Source organism: Oncorhynchus masou, chromosome 25 (genome assembly GCF_036934945.1).
Source record: "Oncorhynchus masou masou isolate Uvic2021 chromosome 25, UVic_Omas_1.1, whole genome shotgun sequence".
Classification (NCBI taxonomy): Eukaryota; Metazoa; Chordata; class Actinopteri; order Salmoniformes; family Salmonidae; genus Oncorhynchus; species Oncorhynchus masou.
This window is the reverse complement of record NC_088236.1, coordinates 29,732,018-29,746,000: the sequence shown is the minus strand read 5'-3', so window position 1 is coordinate 29,746,000 and position 13,983 is coordinate 29,732,018. Positions and strand designations below refer to the sequence as shown.

General features: G+C 44.6%; 1 protein-coding gene across 2 annotated transcripts in view; it reads right to left on the bottom strand.

Annotated features, from left to right (window-relative positions):
* LOC135514089 (tetratricopeptide repeat protein 28-like) overlaps positions 1–13,983 on the bottom strand; it is a 225,495-nt gene that overhangs the window by 21,915 nt on the left and 189,597 nt on the right. For both annotated transcript variants that reach the window (XM_064937284.1, XM_064937285.1), the window contains exon 9: positions 10,849–10,958. In XM_064937284.1, coding sequence (XP_064793356.1) covers positions 10,849–10,958 — 110 coding nt within the window. The remainder of the gene's footprint in view (positions 1–10,848; positions 10,959–13,983) is intronic.

The window sequence follows — 13,983 nt, the reverse complement described above, 5'->3', positions numbered from 1 at the left end:
TTTGTGTCAGGAACTGAAACGCAGCATCAAGAATGATCCAACACGGGTGCGGTTTCAACATGGCTACGTAAAGAGGGCTCCGGGCAGCCGAGCGGAAATGGAGGAAAACTCGCCTCCCTGCGGACCTGGCATCCTTTCACTCCCTCCTCTCTACATTTTCCTCCTCTGTCTCTGCTGCTAAAGCCACTTTCTACCACTCTAAATTCCAAGCATCTGCCTCTAACCCTAGGAAGCTCTTTGCCACCTTCTCCTCCCTCCTGAATCCTCCTCCCCCCCCCCTCCTCCCTCTCTGCAGATGACTTCGTCAACCATTTTGAAAAGAAGGTCGACGACATCCGATCCTCGTTTGCTAAGTCAAACGACACCGCTGGTTCTGCTCACACTGCCCTACCCTGTGCTCTGACCTCTTTCTCCCCTCTCTCTCCAGATGAAATCTCGCTTCTTGTGACGGTCGGCCGCCCAACAACCTGCCCGCTTGACCCTATCCCCTCCTCTCTTCTCCAGACCATTTCCGGAGACCTTCTCCCTTACCTCACCTCGCTCATCAACTCATCCTTGACCGCTGGCTACGTCCCTTCCGTCTTCAAGAGAGCAAGAGTTGCACCCCTTCTGAAAAAATCTACACTCGATCCCTCCGATGTCAACAACTACAGACCAGTATCCCTTCTTTCTTTTCTCTCCAAAACTCTTGAACGTGCCGTCCTTGGCCAGCTCTCCCGCTATCTCTCTCAGAATGACCTTCTTGATCCAAATCAGTCAGGTTTCAAGACTAGTCATTCAACTGAGACTGCTCTTCTCTGTATCACGGAGGCGCTCCGCACTGCTAAAGCTAACTCTCTCTCCTCTGCTCTCATCCTTCTAGACCTATCGGCTGCCTTCGATACTGTGAACCATCAGATCCTCCTCTCCACCCTCTCCGAGTTGGGCATCTCCGGCGCGGCCCACGCTTGGATTGCGTCCTACCTGACAGGTCGCTCCTACCAGGTGGCGTGGCGAGAATCTGTCTCCTCACCACGCGCTCTCACCACTGGTGTCCCCCAGGGCTCTGTTCTAGGCCCTCTCCTATTCTCGCTATACACCAAGTCACTTGGCTCTGTCATAACCTCACATGGTCTCTCCTATCATTGCTATGCAGACGACACACAATTAATCTTCTCCTTTCCCCCTTCTGATGACCAGGTGGCGAATCGCATCTCTGCATGTCTGGCAGACATATCAGTGTGGATGACGGATCACCACCTCAAGCTGAACCTCGGCAAGACGGAGCTGCTCTTCCTCCCGGGGAAGGACTGCCCGTTCCATGATCTCGCCATCACGGTTGACAACTCCATTGTGTCCTCCTCCCAGAGCGCTAAGAACCTTGGCGTGATCCTGGACAACACCCTGTCGTTCTCAACCAACATCATGGCGGTGGCCCGTTCCTGTAGGTTCATGCTCTACAACATCCGCAGAGTACGACCCTGCCTCACACAGGAAGCGGCGCAGGTCCTAATCCAGGCACTTGTCATCTCCCGTCTGGATTACTGCAACTCGCTGTTGGCTGGGCTCCCTGCCTGTGCCATTAAACCCCTACAACTCATCCAGAACGCCGCAGCCCGTCTGGTGTTCAACCTTCCCAAGTTCTCTCACGTCACCCCGCTCCTCCGCTCTCTCCACTGGCTTCCAGTTGAAGCTCGCATCCGCTACAAGACCATGGTGCTTGCCTACGGAGCTGTGAGGGGAACGGCACCGCAGTACCTCCAGGCTCTGATCAGGCCCTACACCCAAACAAGGGCACTGCGTTCATCCACCTCTGGCCTGCTCGCCTCCCTACCACTGAGGAAGTACAGTTCCCGCTCAGCCCAGTCAAAACTGTTCGCTGCTCTGGCCCCCCAATGGTGGAACAAACTCCCTCACGACGCCAGGACAGCGGAGTCAATCACCACCTTCCGGAGACACCTGAAACCCCACCTCTTTAAGGAATACCTAGGATAGGATAAAGTAATCCTTCTCACCTCCCCTTAAATGATTTAGATGCACTATTGTAAAGTGGCTGTTCCACTGGATGTCATAAGGTGAATTCACCAATTTGTAAGTCGCTCTGGATAAGAGCGTCTGCCAAATGACTTAAATGTAAATGTAATGTAATGTAAAGATGTGTTCCGAGGCATTTTCACTAAGACTTGATACTGTTTTAACCTTTTATCTGTCTAAACCAGAACACACTTTTCACACCGACTGGCTCTAGCAACGTTTGGGTGGCCTTCTTGGATATGTCTGGAACCGGGAAAACGAGACGAAGCGGTAAACAAGAAGACACGACAAAGACTAGCAACAAGATGGCAGATGCTAACGTTATGGAGATATTATTCACCATCCACGCAGAAACGCTCGGATTTCAGGACCAAACTTCGTTCCACAAGTCTAAGAGCTGAATTTATGACAGAAGTCCAGTCAACTATCGCAACACTACAAACAACTATCGTGACAGAAACCCCAAAAAATAAAGGATATGGAAACGTCGTTGACCGACATCGATAAGCGGCTTACCAAATTGGAGACCAAAAGCGACAAGCTTACCTCTGAGAACGTGAAGCTAAAAGTTAGTCTAGAGCAGTGGTTCCCAAACTTGTTTACAGTCCTGTACCCCCTCAAACATTCATCCTCCAGCTGCGTACCCCCTCTAGCACCAGGGTCGGCGCACTCTCAAATGCTGTTTTTTGCCATCATTGTAAGCCTGCCACACACACTATACAATATGTTTAATAAATGTAAGAATGAGTGTGAGTTTTTGTCACAACCCGGCTCGTGGGAGTAACACAGAGCTCTTATAGGACCAGGGCACAAATAATAATATAATAATAATAATAATCAATAATTTTGCTCTTTATTTAGCCATCTTACATATAAAACTTTATTTGTTCATCAAAAATGGTGAATATCTCACCACAGGTTAATGAGAAGGGTGTGCTTGAAAGGATGCACATAACTCTGCAATGTTGGGTTGTATTGGAGAGAGTCTCAGTCTTAAATAATTTTCTACACTGTGCCTGTATTTAGTTTTCATGCTAGTGAGGGCCGAGAATCCAATCTCACATAGGTACGTGGTTGCAAAGGGCATCAGAGTCTTAACAGCGCGATTTTCCAAGGCAGGATACTCTGAGTGCAGCCCAATCCAGAAATCTGGCAGTGGCTTCTGATTAAATTCAATTTTCACAGAACCGCTTGTTGCAATTTTGATGAGGCTCTCTCTTGTTCAGATATCGGTAAGTGGGCTGGAGGCAGGGCATGAAAGGGATAATGAATCCAGTTGTTTGTGTCATCCGTTTCGGGAAAGTACCTGCCTAATTGCGCACCCAACTCACTCAAGTGATTTGCTATATCAAATTTCACATCATTGACTAAGCTTGAGTTCATTTACACACAAAAAGCTTGAGTTCATTTGCACACAAAAAAATCATACAATGATGGAAGGACCTGTGTGTTGTCCTTGTTAATGGAGACAGAGAAGAGCTCCAACCTCTAAATCATAGCCTCAATTTTGTCCATCACATTGAATATAGTTGCGGAGAGTCCCTGTAACCTAAACTCAGATCACTCAGGCGAGAAAAAATTTCACCCAGGTAGGCCAGTCTTGTGAGAAACTCGTCATCATGCAAGACGTTAGACAAGTGAAAATGATGGTCAGTAAAGTCTCTCAATTCCAAAAAACGTGTCAATAATTTGCCCCTTGATAACCAGCGCACTTCTGTATGTTGAAAAAACGATACATGGTCGCTGCTCATATCATTGCACAGTGCAGAAAATATTCAGGAGTTCAAGGGCCTTGTCTTATCAAAGTTAACCATTTTCACTGTAGTGTTCAAAATGTCTTTCAAGCTGTCAGGCATTCCTTTGGCAGTAAGAGCCTCTCGGTAGAAGCGGCAGTGGACCCAAGTGGCATAGAGAGTAACTGCTTGTACCCGCGTTACCACTCCACTATGTCTCCTGTCATGGCTTTTGTGCCATCAGTACAGATACCAACACATCTTGACCACCAAAGTCCATTTTATGTCACAAAGCTGTCCTGTACTTTAAAAATATCCTCTCCTGCTGTCCTGGTTTCCAGAAGAGGATGTCTTCCTTAATTGACCCCCCCATAAACGTAACGGGCATATAACAGGAGAAGTGCCAGGCCCGCCACGTCTGTTGACTCATCCAGCTGTAGCGCATAGAATTGACTGGCTTGTATGCGAAGCAGTAATTGTTTCAAAACATCTCCTGCCATGTCACTGATGCGTTGTGAAACAGCGTTGTTTGATGAAGGCTTTGTCTGTATATTGTCTGTTTTTTGTGCCTTTTCCCCCAGCATGGTCCCAGCCATATCCGCCGCAGCAGGAATTAAGTCTTCCACAATAGTATGGGGCTTGCCTGTCCACTCAGTAGCTCATCATATAAGACACGTTTAACCCCTTCTTATTAATGGTATCTGTTGCTTTTATATCTGTTAATCTTACTCGAAAGTCATCTTAATTATCACTGAAAAAACTCCCGTGGCTTATTTTCCAAATTGGCATGTTTTGTTTCTAAATGTCTGTGCAAGAGTACAAGGCTTCATTGAGTTGTGAGATAGTACTTTTGCACATCAAACACACTGTGGCTGAGGAGAGAGACACTACTCCCAACATAAGTGAAGGCCAAATCAATGTAGTTCTCATCAAATTCGCACCTCTTTGATGGTCCAAAGTCCCTGTCTGTTGTTTGGTGCTTTCCCAGGTACATACGGACCGTTAGTGGAATTCCCGCGAGAAAGTAACGGTTAATGTGATTGGATGTTAATTATTTGACTAGGCTTCCTGTATTTGACATTGTGTTGTTACAGTTGAAGTCGGAAGTTTACATCCACTAAGGTTGGAGTCATTAAAACTTGTTTTTCAACCACTTTGATAAGAAGAAACCACACATTTCTTCTTAACAAACTATAGTTTTGGCAAGTCAGTTAGGACATCTACTTGGTGCATGACACAAGTAATCTTTCCAACAATTGTTTACAGACAGATTATTTCACTTACAATTCACTGTATCACAATTCCAGTGGATCAGAAGTTTACATGCACTAAGTTGACTGTGCCTTTAAACAGCTTGGAAAATGGCTTTAGAAGCTTCTGATAAGCTAATTGACATCATTTGAGTCAATTGGGGATGTACCTGTGAATGTATTTCGAGGCCTACCTTCAAACTCAGTACCTATTTGCTTGACATCATGGGAAAATCAAAAGAAATCATCCAAGACTTCAATAAAAAAAATTGTAGACCTCCACAAGTCTGGTTCATCCTTGGGAGCAATTTCCAAACGCCTGAAAATACCACGTTCATCTGTACAAACAATAGTACGCAAGTATAAACACCACGGGACCACGCAGCCATCATACCGCTCAGGGAGGAGACGCGTTCTATCTCCTAGAGATGAACGTACTGTGGTGTGAAAAGCTCAAATCAAACCAAGAACAACAGCAAAGGACATTGTGAAGATGCTGGAGGAAACAGGTACAAAAGTATCCACAGTAAAACGAGTCCTATATTGGCATAACCTGAAAGGCTGCTCAGCAAGGAAGAAGCCACTGCTCCAAAACCGCCATAAAAAAAGCCAGACTGCGGTTTGCAACTGCACATGGGGACAAATATTGTACTTTTTGGAGAAATGTCCTCTGGTCTGATGAAACAAAGATAGAGCTGTTTGTCCATAATGACCATTGTTATGTTTGGAGGAAAAAGGGGGAGGCTTGCAAGCCGAAGAACACCATCCCAAACGTGAAGCACGGAGGTGGCAGCATCATGTTGTAGGGGTGCTTTACTGCAGGAGGGACTGGTGCACTTCACAAAATAGATGGCATCATGAGGACTGGAAATTATGTGGATATATTGAAGAAATATCTCAAGACATCAGTCAGGAAGTTAAAGCTTGGTCACAAATGGGTCTTCCAAATGGACAATGACCCCAAACATACTTCCAAAGTTGGGGCAAAATGGCTTACTGACAACAAAGTCAAGGTATTGGAGTGGCCATCACAAAGCCCTGACCTCAATCCCATAGAATATTTGTGGTCAGAACTGAAAAAGCAAGCAAGGAGGCCTACAAACCTGACTCAGTTACACCAGCTCTGTCAGGAGGAACGGGACAAAATTCATCCAAATTATTGTGGGAAACTTGTGGAAGGCTACCCGAAACATTTGACCAAAGTTAAACAATTTAAAGGCAATGCTACACCAAATACTAATTGAGTGTATGCAAACTTCTGACCCACTGGGAATGTGATAAAATAAACAAAAGCAAAAATAATTCATTCTCTCTACTATTATTCTGACATTTCACATTCTTAAAATAAAGTGGTGATCCTAACTGACCTAAGACAGGGAATTTTTACTAGGATTAAATGTCAGGAATTGTGAAAAACTGAGTTTAAATGTATTTGGCTAAGGTGTATGTAAACTTACAACTTCAACTGTATTTCGCTGAACACTACATTTTATTTTTGGCAGTGAAATGAGGCTACTCAGACGAGAAGAAAACCTCACCCAAATATATAGCCCCGTTGGAAAATATAAATGGACTGTTTGAAAATATACATACACTACCGTTCAAAAGTTTGGGGTCACTTAGAACTGTCCTTGTTTTTAAAAAGAAAAGCACATTTTTTTGTACATTAAAATAACATAAAATTGATCAGAAAGACAGTGTAGACATTAATGTTGTAAAAGACTATTGTAGCTAGAAACGGCAGATTTTAATGGGATATCTACATATGTAACAGTATAACTTTAGACCGTCCCCTCGCCCATACCCGGGCGCGAACCAGGGACCCTCAGCACACATCAACAACAGTCACCCACAAAGCATTGTTACCCATCGCTCCACAAAAGCCAAGGCCCTTGTAGAGCAAGGGGAACTACTACTTCAAGGTCTCAGAGCAAGTGACGTCACCGATTGAAACGCTATTTAGCGCGCACCGCTAACTAAGCTAGCCGTTTCACTCACCACCCTTTTGTCTTCCTCCCTTTTCCGCAGCAACCAGTGATCCAGGTCAACAGCATCAATGTAACAGTATAACTTTAGACTGCCCCCTTGCCCATACCCGGGCGCGAACCAGGGATCCTCTGCACACATCAACAACAGTCACCCTCGAAGCATCGTTACCCATCACTCCACAAAAGCCGCGGTCCTTGCAGAGCAAGGGGAACTACTACTTCAAGGTCTCAGAGCAAGTGACGTCACCGATTGAAACGCTATTTAGCGCGCACCGCTAACTAAGCTAGCCGTTTCACCTCCGTTACACATAGGCGTACCGAGGCCCATTATCAGCAACCATCACTCCTCAGCAATGTTCCAATGGCACGTTGTGTTAGCTAATCCAAGTTTATCATTTTAAAAAGGCTAATTGATAATTAGAAAACCCGTTTGCAATTACGTTAGCACAGCTGAAAACTGTTGTTCTGATTAAAGAAGCAATAAAACTGTCCTTCTTTAGACTAGTTGAGTATCTGGAGCCTCCGCACTTGAGGGTTCAATTACAGGCTCAAAATGGCCAAAACAAAGACCTTTCTTCTGAAACTCATCAGTCTATTCTTGTTCTGAGAAATGAAGGCTCTTCCATACGAGCAATTGGCAAGAAACTGAAGATCTCATACAATGCTGTGTACTACTCCCTTCGCAGAACAGCGCAAACTGTCTCTAAGAATAGAAAGAGTGGGAGGCCCCAGTGCACAACTGAGCAAGAGGACAAGTACACTAGAGTGTCTAGTTTGAGAAACAGACACCTCACAAGTCCTTAACTGGGAGCTTCATTATACTGCCCGCAAAACACCAGTCTCAACATCAACAGTGAAGAGGTGACTCTGGGATGCTGGCCTTCTAGGCAGAGTTGCAAAGAAAAAGCCATATCTCAGACTGGCCAATAAAAATAATAGATTAAGATGGCAAAAGAACACAGACACTGGACAGAGGAACTCTGCCTAGAAGGCAATTTCCTATCGGTAGGGGCTGTCGTCAAGGCTGTCCTTTAACTCCTGGTCTGTTCTCGTTAGTCATAGAACCCCTGGCTGAGGCAAAAAAAAGAAGTAAATAATACAAATTCCTTGTATTAAGCAAACCATACGGCACCGTTTTATTTTATTTAAAAAAATGACGGATAACCAGGGGCACACTCCAACACACAGACATCATTTACAAATTAAGCATTTGTGTTTAGTGAGTCCACCGGATCAGAGGCAGTATGGATGACCAGCGATGTTCTCTTGATGAGTGTGTGAATTGGACCCTTTTCTGCCCTGCTAAGCATTCAAAATGTACTTTTGGGTGTCAGGGAAAATGTATGGAGTAAAAAGTGCATTAAGTAAAAGTAAAAGTTGCCAAAAATATAAATAGTAAAGTCATGTACAGATACCCCAAAAAACGACTTAAGTAGTGCGTTGAAGTATTTTTACTTAACCTGTTGGAACTCTAGGGGCGCAATTTCATTTTTGGATGAAAAACGTTCCCGTTTTAAACAAGATATTTTGTCACAAAAAGATGCTCGACTATGCATATAATTGCTACTGTTCGAAAGAAAACACTCTGACGTGTCCAGAAATACAAAGATCTTCTCTGTGCGTTCTCTTTAACGTGAGCTTCAGGCAAAACCAAGATGAGATGGCATCCAGGAAATGACAAGGATTTTTGAGGCTCTGTTTGTCATGATCTCCTTATATGGCTGTGAACGCAAGAGGAATGAGTCTGCCCTTTCTGTCGTTTCCCCAAGGTGTCTGCAGCATTGTGACGTATTTGTAGGCAGATCATTGGAAGATTGACCATAAGAGACCACATTTACCACGTGTCCGCCCGGTGTCCTGCGCCGAAATTGGTGCGCAAAAGTCACCTGCCAGTATTTTTCCAAACAATACAGAGAGTAAAGCAAGCTTCCACGAACTGCATGTCAATGAAGAGATATGTGAAAAAACACCTTGAGGACTGATTCCAAACAACGTTTGCCATGTTTCGGTCGATATTATGTAGTTAATCCGGAAAAAGTTTTACGTTGTAGGTGACTGCATTTCGGTTCGTTTCAGTAGCCAGGCGCAATGTAGAAAACGGAACGATTTCTCCTACACACAGACGCTTTCAGGAAACACTGCGCATTTGGTGTGTAACTGAGAGTCTCCTCATTGAAAACATCAGAAGCTCTTCAAAGGTAAATGATTTTATTTATTTGGTTATCTGGTTTTTGTGAAAATGTTGCGTGCTACATGTTATTCAAAATGCATTGCTAGCTTTGCATACTCTTACACAAATTAGTCAATTTCTATGGTTCAAAAGCATATTTTGAAAATCTGAGATGACAGTGTTGTTAAGAAAAGGCTAAGCTTGAGAGCAAACGCATTATTTTAATTTTATTTGCGATTTTCAGAAAACGTTAACGTTGCGTTATGCTAATGAGCCTGAGGCTTTAGTCACGATCCCGGATCCGGGATGGGGAGTTTCAAGAAGTTAAGTACTTTACACCACTGGCCTTTTATGAACCAATATAACTGATGATTAACATTACATTTATCTGACATTTTCACACCATGACAGTTGCACATGTGCGATTCCTGAAATGACTCTCACCATGTCTTACCCCTGGGCTACGTTCACTCTCACTGATGGAAGTTATGAGCTGTAAAACATCAAATCCATTCCATTCCATCTATTATTCCCATATCCTCTCCAGCTGTGACAAAATGACACCATGTATTCTCGCAAATCTGATTGAAGTGTCGTCAGGTGAAATCTCTCCCCCACAGAGAACAAGGCGTAACAGAGTGAGGGTATTCAAAAACATTTGTGTTTAAATGTGGATATAGAGGAACATGGGTCCAAGTCATCTCATTCCAACAGTACGGATGATGTATGAATGTCAAGCGCAGTAATACTGCATAGTGGGACATGTAAATCAGCCCTGAAGTGGGTCAGGGTATTTACCAAGGTCATATAGCTATACCACCAGCAGTACCACCCTCCCTGCTTCCTCATGAATAATCATCTCATCTATACTCTGAGAACAACTACGTCCTTTCCTTTTTACAACAACAACACACCCTACAATGACTGGAGAAAATATCCCAAACATTACTGAATTGCCTGGGAATGAACTGGGGTGTGACAAAATACTGTTGCTTTGGCCAACATCTGTTTGACAGGGTAACCCTGAGGGGTATGGGGATAAGGTCCTTGTACTAGATGTTGACAGAGAGGAAAGAGAGAAGATAGAGTCTACAGATTCAGGAACTGGATAAACTGAACCAAATTGAGTTGCGTTCAAGCAGAATTGTCTCCTTTGTCTCTCTCTCAATTCAGTTTGATTCAAAATGAATTTTATTGGCATAGGAAACATGTGTTTACAATTCCAAAGCAAGTGAAATAAACAAACAAAAGTGAGGACACAGTAAATTTGCACTCAAAAAGTTTTAAAAAAGATAAAGACTTATCAAGTGTTATATAATCATCAGCTATGTACAGTGTTTTAGCAATGCGCAAATACTAGCACGAATAGTATGGGATCTAAATAAACAGATACATATTTGTGGTATGTACAATGTTGTTTCTCCTCTCTCTCTCCCTTTCCCCCTCTCTCTCTTTCTCAGAATGACAAATGAGAACAACATGAATAACTGATGGCAACACAACTAAAATGGTGTGAACAACCTTCCTTTCGCTCCCTCCATCAGGCCATCTTCTTCCCTCATCGCTCCATCATTTTTCACTTTCCTTCTCCTCCCTTTCTATACATGATCTCTCTCGACACATACAGATGTGAGTGTGTAAGTGTAACCCTGTGTAGTGTGTATGCTGTGTGTGAGGAGAGGTCAGATGTCTACCTGGTGCTGGGCCTCCTCCAGGTTCCCACTGGCCCACAGAGACAGCCCCAGACGATGGCGGATCTTAGCCTCGTCCTCACGCCGAGCCAGCTGCTCTGCCAGTCGTAGGCCTGGAGAGGGAGGGAGGAAAGAAAGAGAAATAAAGAGATAGAGAGAGGGATTATAAATCATTTAGAGCTATGGTCAGGCACTCAGGTATCGTTCAGGGTAACAGATGTAAGCATAGCGTGGTACTGATATTCTGACAGTGAACAGGCTTGAATATTTGGCCTCAGTTGTAAAAGTACATCTCAGTCTGGGGCTCTCACACACACACACACACACACACACACACACACACACACATACACACACACAGTAAGAGGCTGTTAGGGCACTAATCTGGGTACCTAGTAATCAATGGTAAGGATCGAGTGGCTGAGCAAACACATACACACACTTAATGCTTCTGTATAAAGGATGTGCAGGACTAACCAAACATAAGAGGTTTAATAGAGTGTAGAGACAACACATCCGTACACTGTCTTTGATGAACCACACACCACACACACACTGGAGATACAAAACACAGAGGATAGATACATCCTGTCTTGAATCTCTTTGTGTAGTTCATCACACTGGTCCATAAACTTCCTCTGAGATTCAGCAGAAACACAGGGATATTTTCCCTGTGTTCATTTAGCGTGGCTTTGTCAGATCAGCTGGTGAGAATGCTGTTTGTTTTCCTGTTTCAATCCCTCAAGCGGTGATGCGTTTGTCACATTGTTGCATCTGTACTCAGCCTGCCTGCCGACTGCTTGGTTTCACCCAATTACTGTGATGAAACAGACAGTCCACGGAGGGAAATGATGAAAAAGGACAAAGCACTTGCCACATGTCACATTTGAGGTGCTAACAGCACAGCACGCAAGCTGGGCTTTGAATTGGGCTGCTGACCATGCAAGGCTGTGGATACTAGGTTTATATTAGGTAGAATGATATAGTGTATCGTTTCTATTCTTCCGTGACCAGTGGGAAACACGTTTTGGTGGGGGGGGAGAAAATGGCCTTTTATACACTATATATACAAAAGTATGTGGACACCCCTTCAAATGAGTGAATTCGGCTATTTCAGGCACACCCTTTGCTGACAGGTGTATAAAATTGAGCACACAGTCCTGCAATCTCCATAGACAAACATTGGCAGTAGAATGGCCTTACTGAAGAGTTCAGTGGCTTTCAACGTGGCACCGTCAAATGTCTGCCCTGCTAGAGCTGCCCCAGCCAACTGCAAGTGCTGTTATTGTCAAGTAGAAATGTCTAGGAGCAACTACAGGTCGGCAGCGAAGTGGTAGGCCACACAAGCTCACAGAACGGGATCGTCTGTCCTCGAATGCAACACTCACTACTGAGTTCCAAACTGCCTCTGGAAGCAACGTCAGCACAAGAACTGTTCGTCGGGAGTTTCATGGAATGGGTTTCTGTGGCCGAGCAGCCACACACCATGCGCAAGATCACCATGCGCAAGATCACCATGCGCAAGACCACCATGCGCAAGACCACCATGCGCAAGACCACCATGCGCATTGCCATGCGTCGGCTAGAGTGGTGTAAAGCTCACCGCAATTGGCCTCTCGAGCAGTGGAAACGCGCTCGCTGGAGTGATGAATCACGCTTCACCATCTGGCAGTCCGAAGGACAAATCTGTGTTTGGCCCCAATGCATAGTGCCAACTGTAATGTTTGGTGGAGGAGGAATAATGGTCTGGGGCTGTTTTTCATGGTTCGAGCTAGGCCCTTTAGTTCCAGAGAAAGGAAATCTTAACACTACAGCATACAATGACATTCCAGATGATTCTGTTCTTCCAACTTTGTTACAACAGTTTGGGGAAGGTCCTGTTTCAGCATGACAATGTCTTCGTGCACAAAGTGAGGTCCAAACAGAAATGGTTTGACGAGATCGGTGTGGAAGAACTTGACTGGCCTGCACACAGCTCTGACATCAACCTCATCAAACACATTTAGGATGAATTGGAACAGCGACTGTGAGCCAGGCCTTATCGCCCAAAATCAGTGCCCGACGTCACTAATGCTCTTGTGGCTGAATGGAAGCAGGTCCCCGCAGCAATGTTTCAACATCTAGTGGAAATCCTTCCCAGAAGAGTGGAGGCTATTATAGCAGCAAAGGGGGGACCAACTCCATATTAATGCCCATGATTTTGGAATGAGATGTTCGATGAGCAGGTGTCCATATACTTTTGGTCATGTTGTGTATCAAGTGGCCCTTGTCTCACTCTCTCTGCGATTCCTGAGAGCTTGACCAGGAAGGAATACCCAGCCCAACCCTCGTATTCCACCAGGCCCCATGGTTGGGGTCAATACCATTTAAATTCCAGTCAATTCAGTAAGTAAACAAACATTCCAATTCTTCTCAATGAGGAACATTTGAATTTGAATTGAAGTTTGGTTCACTTTTTGAATTGACTGGAATTGAAATTGAGTTAACCCTCACCCTGCCAGGCCCAGCAGCACAGCACACATCTCTCCACAGACATCTGCACTGCTCTGTGAGTACACCTTCAAAGAGGCGGGCGCATTTGAAGCCTGCAACACTCCCCCTCTGTCCTTAAGGGCTCAGACACACCAATAGTGTTTGCTGGCCGAGAGTACTTAGCACCTCTGGACGTAATTTGCAAACCAAGAATTGTAGAATTGTGTGAAAAATGTTGGCAGTCAAATGTCTACAGCAGGTGGTCCCTAAAACACAGCACGCTGAATGATCAACAGAGGAACGTGAGATCCACAATCGGTGCAATGTGTGTGAACATTAACATCCCCCATAACCCCAACTCCCTCTCTGCCCTCTTTCTCCCTACTCCAGCTTTCTTCCTTTCTTTCAGAATCTCTTTCTTTCTCCCTCTCTGTGTGTGACTGGACTCCTCTAGTCTCAGTAACCCATTTCATCTTGACAGCTGTGGCAGCACTAGCAGGGACAACTCAGGTCTCATTAGTGTCGGTAGCTTGAGAGAGAAAATGGATTGAAATCACCCTCACCCTTCACTTTTCTAACTCCATCTCTCTGAGTCTCTCTCTCTCTCTTTCTCTCTCTCCCTCTCTAGGACTTATGATGATGCTTCAAAGGCAATTGAAAAACCTG